This window comes from Palaemon carinicauda, chromosome 11 (assembly GCF_036898095.1).
Source record: "Palaemon carinicauda isolate YSFRI2023 chromosome 11, ASM3689809v2, whole genome shotgun sequence".
Taxonomy (NCBI): domain Eukaryota; kingdom Metazoa; phylum Arthropoda; class Malacostraca; order Decapoda; family Palaemonidae; genus Palaemon; species Palaemon carinicauda.
The window spans coordinates 116,605,870-116,609,970 of NC_090735.1; the positions used below are offsets into that span (position 1 = coordinate 116,605,870).

General features: G+C 32.9%; 1 protein-coding gene across 1 annotated transcript; it reads right to left on the minus strand.

Moving 5' to 3' along the window:
• Nucleotides 1–655: 655 nt before the first annotated feature.
• On the minus strand, nucleotides 656–4,035 carry LOC137649441 (protein Wnt-1-like). The gene is made up of 3 exons (XM_068382425.1): nucleotides 4,015–4,035; nucleotides 2,364–2,586; nucleotides 656–1,075 (listed from the first exon to the last, which is right to left on the minus strand). Exons 1-3 carry the CDS (start codon nucleotides 4,033–4,035, stop codon nucleotides 879–881), a joined length of 441 nt encoding a protein of 146 aa, XP_068238526.1. The 3' UTR covers nucleotides 656–878.
• Between the last annotated feature and the right edge of the window lie 66 nt (nucleotides 4,036–4,101).

Genomic DNA, 4,101 nt, shown 5'->3' on the forward strand with positions numbered 1-4,101 from the left:
CTAATGTTCAAAAATAGATATATATTATATATATATATAATTTTTTTTTTATTTTTTTTTTTTACGTTTTTGGCACTGTGAAGAAGATCCGCGTTCATTCACATTTTGAGGTTTACACAGATTTGACGTTATTCGTATTACATATGATGACAATTTGACAATCACTTTTCACAAGGGTGTACCTTTGCTATTTTTTTTTCAAATTTATGTAAAATTTGTGTTTTTTATCTATTTATGCCCTTGTCCTTTCAAGTTTCTTTGTTTTCGGGTATTTGTCATGGAAATAGATGCATATCATCAATTCATTTCTTATTTTCCTTTCAAAATATTTTTTTTTATTACTCTCATTTTCAAAGGTATTATACTCGCAAAAGCAAAATTTAAATAAAAGCAGCCCCAGAAATCACTGTAGGTTCATAATTTGCTCGAGCTTCTTCTATGCTGCAAAATGTTCGTTCAATGTCTATCGCGTCGAAACTAGAAAAAAAGCCTCACTCTGGTTTACATTTATTTATCGCTTTTAAGCATTTCAAAGTTTATTTTAATCTTTACCAACACATCTTCCTGTTTCTGTTGAAGTAAAGACTAAAGGCGTTTTTTTTTTTTTTTTTGTCATTTAATTTTTTTTTTCTAACATTTATATACCACTGACCTAAAGCTATGATGTGCCTTTTGAGTTTACTTTAGGTCTTTTAAAAACGTGTCCTTCACTTCTTTGCTAGTTTCATATCATAACACCAGATAAGTAACCTCGTGAAAGACGCCGCACCAGGTCGAGTCTCAATTCTACGAGGATGAGTGCGACAACGAATAAGCGTCTTCTTCACCAACACGTGTTTAGCACGTGTCAAGCGGACGAGAAAGCACACACACGCGTTTTATGAGCAGATGTGAATCGTTTTTATGTACTTGCACGTCTTGCACTTGACCTCGCAACACCACTGGAAGGTGCACGAACACCTCTCTTGCACCTCCACAACTCGCGTGTGAAACTCCCGCCCACAACACATGAGGTCGCAGCCGTCCACGCCTATGCTGGTCTTGTTGCACTCCCGGCCCGATGTACCGCGGATGCCTGAAAGAGGAACAAAAATGAGATTCTGCTTTTTTGGGGTGTTGAGTGGTAAGGACCGAGGGGATTGGGGATAGTGAGAGAATTTTCAAGGTACTAATGCCAATTACAGTTGATTCTTATGTTAAGAAGATAGTTTGCCTTTTTTTTTCATGGGTTATAGATACTCAATAGTGAAGACGCTATGGTTTTTCCTTTAGTACATAGACGCCTCGTCTATGTACTAAAGCAAATTGTAGTTATTACTTATATTTAAATAGGGATACTTTCTGGCTTAGATCTATTTCATGAAATTTTTCAGAGTACTTAAGAATATTATGATTAGTTATGGTATTGTTAAATGCTAGAAGCAAGCGTTCGAATTGTACATTATATAAATAAATGAATAAAAAACAGCACTAATATATTATGATATGAATTTCCATTGATAAAATTTCATGAGCGATGAACATCTGATAAACTGCTATAATTTTTTTTTTTTTTTTGTGGGGTGCGGGAACTTTTTTTTTTTTATCATTAAGTTGTAAAGTGAATAAATTTGTCCAATTATTAGAAATTGTCATAACCTTTCTCATTCTCTTGAAAGAAAATAACGAGAAAAAGTAGGCAGGGTAAGCGATTAGTGAATATTTATAATAAAGTTGTTGTTCAAATTATGTCCTTACTTAGAATTCCATGACATGAATTACCTAATATAATAAAAACTGGCATAAGAAGTTCAATAAGTTAACAGTATTGTAATTCTCCTACCTCAATGACCAACACCTTGATGATATTTCATGCAACGTAACTTTCAGAAAATTTAACAATAACAAACTTAGTAAAGCAACTCAATTCTGATATCATTCTTCATTTCTTTTACATTCGGTGCATATAGAATATTCTGCCAAACCTAGCTTATATTTGGAAAAAAATAGGTTGCAAAAATCTTTTTATTAAAAGACACGCATCCAACTCTCTCTCTCTCTCTCTCTCTCTCTATCTCTCTCTCTCTCTCCTCTCTCTCTCTCTCTCTCTCCTCTTATAAATACACACATAAATATATCATTCAGTGCATATAAAAGATTCTGCCAAACCAAGCTTATACTTGGAAGAAAATGGCACAAGAATTATTTTATCAAAAGTTATGCACCCAAAACCACCTCTCTCTCTCTCTCTCTCTCTCTCTCTCTCTCTCTCCTCTCTCTCTCTCTCTCTCTCTCTCTCTCTCTCTCTCTCTCTCTCTCTCTCTCTCAAGACCATCTGGTTTGTAATATAATCGCAGTCTCTCTGACGGAGGGGAATCACTCACCCAGCTTCCTGTTCCTGACGCAGAAGTCGGGAGAGTCCTCTAAGTAGACGAGATCCTTCTTGGTAGGCGGCTTGTGATCCTGATTGTAAGGCTTAAGGAACTTGTAGTATTTCTTCTTCTTCTTCTTGCGGTTTTTCCTACGCCTATTCCGTCGGCGGTCGTTGGCGGTCCTGGCGTTGCCTGCGTTCTTTAGCAGAACTCTGGAGGCTCCGTCGAAGCGGTCCTGCAGCAGAAGAGTAAGTTAGGAGATTTTTTTTTATTTCATCTGCAGCTATGGTAAATAGAAAAGGCAGTTAATTATATTGCTTTCAGCTGCTGACCTCTCTCTGATTTACAATGTACCATTGTGTTTAGAATTCCTCTGCATTCTTTTTCAATAAGGATATATACGCAAGGCAGTTGATGATAAATTGATAATTCTATGATAATTTTCTTCTAATTTACATGTGATAATTGTTTTAAATTTTATTGTGAAATAAATTAAAAATATCCTTTAATTGGAAGCTGTTCTAATGAAGGTTTATCAATAATTTCTTTTATTACGCTGCTTTTCTATAGTTGTCTATCTCATTTACAATTCTATATTGTAATATTCTTATATTTTAATGTTCTCAAGAAGTGTTTTTCTTTGTATCATGATTTGGAGTATATACGTGGATCACCTTGCATATAGAATCTAATGGCAATTTCTTTTTCCTCAGTAGCCTACTCAATAATTCACTAAATTTTTACCTTATATTTAGAATTCTTCTGCCTCTGTAATCTGCAGTTTATATCATGTTTATGTATATATGCATACATTCATTTAAAGATGCCCATAACGAGAAAAAGGCTACTTGAGCTTATTTAGTGTACACACACACACACACACACACACACACACACACACACACACATATATATATATATATATATATATATATATATATATATATATATATATATATATATATATACATATATATATATATATATATATATATGTATATATATATGTGTGTGTGTAAATATTTATGTTTATACATATATATACACATATATATATATATATATATATATATATATATATATATATATATATATATATATATATATATATATATATATATATATATATATTGAGATGATCTGAGAGTATCAAAATATAATCTGAATTCAAGTTATTTTTTCTTCTTTTTCTTGAATTAAGGAAACTTTATTCAGATAAAAACCTGAGTAATTTTTTTTTTTTTCATTGACCCAAAGTTTTGCCAGTGTTCATAGTTATGAAAGAGTAACAGACACCCCAAAAAATGTCACTAAATAGTTATCAGAGAGCTTTTTGAAGTTATATTAGGTGTTTAACAATCAACATTAAACCGTGATGAAACTATTTCAACCCCTGTCTATTTTGTAATGCAAATATATGTGTAATTTCCCTTCTTTAAATCTGCTATTCCTCTTTGCTATCAAAAGTCACTACTTAATAGCTTCGAGATCCGTTTTACTTTTCTAGCTTACTATCGAATATGAGCTGCTGTTTTGCACACTACACACAACACTCTGCGGTTTTTTCCTCGCATAAAAAAAAAAAAAGAAAAAATAGAACACATTTCCGCTATCTAACATTTCCCCTGACCCTCCAACTACTCCACCATTACTTTAAATTTACCATTCCTCTCCCACTGCTCATCCTTACTGTCAAAAGACAAACATGACTCTTATTCAACAGTTCCTCGACCCAACAACTTCTGGAACA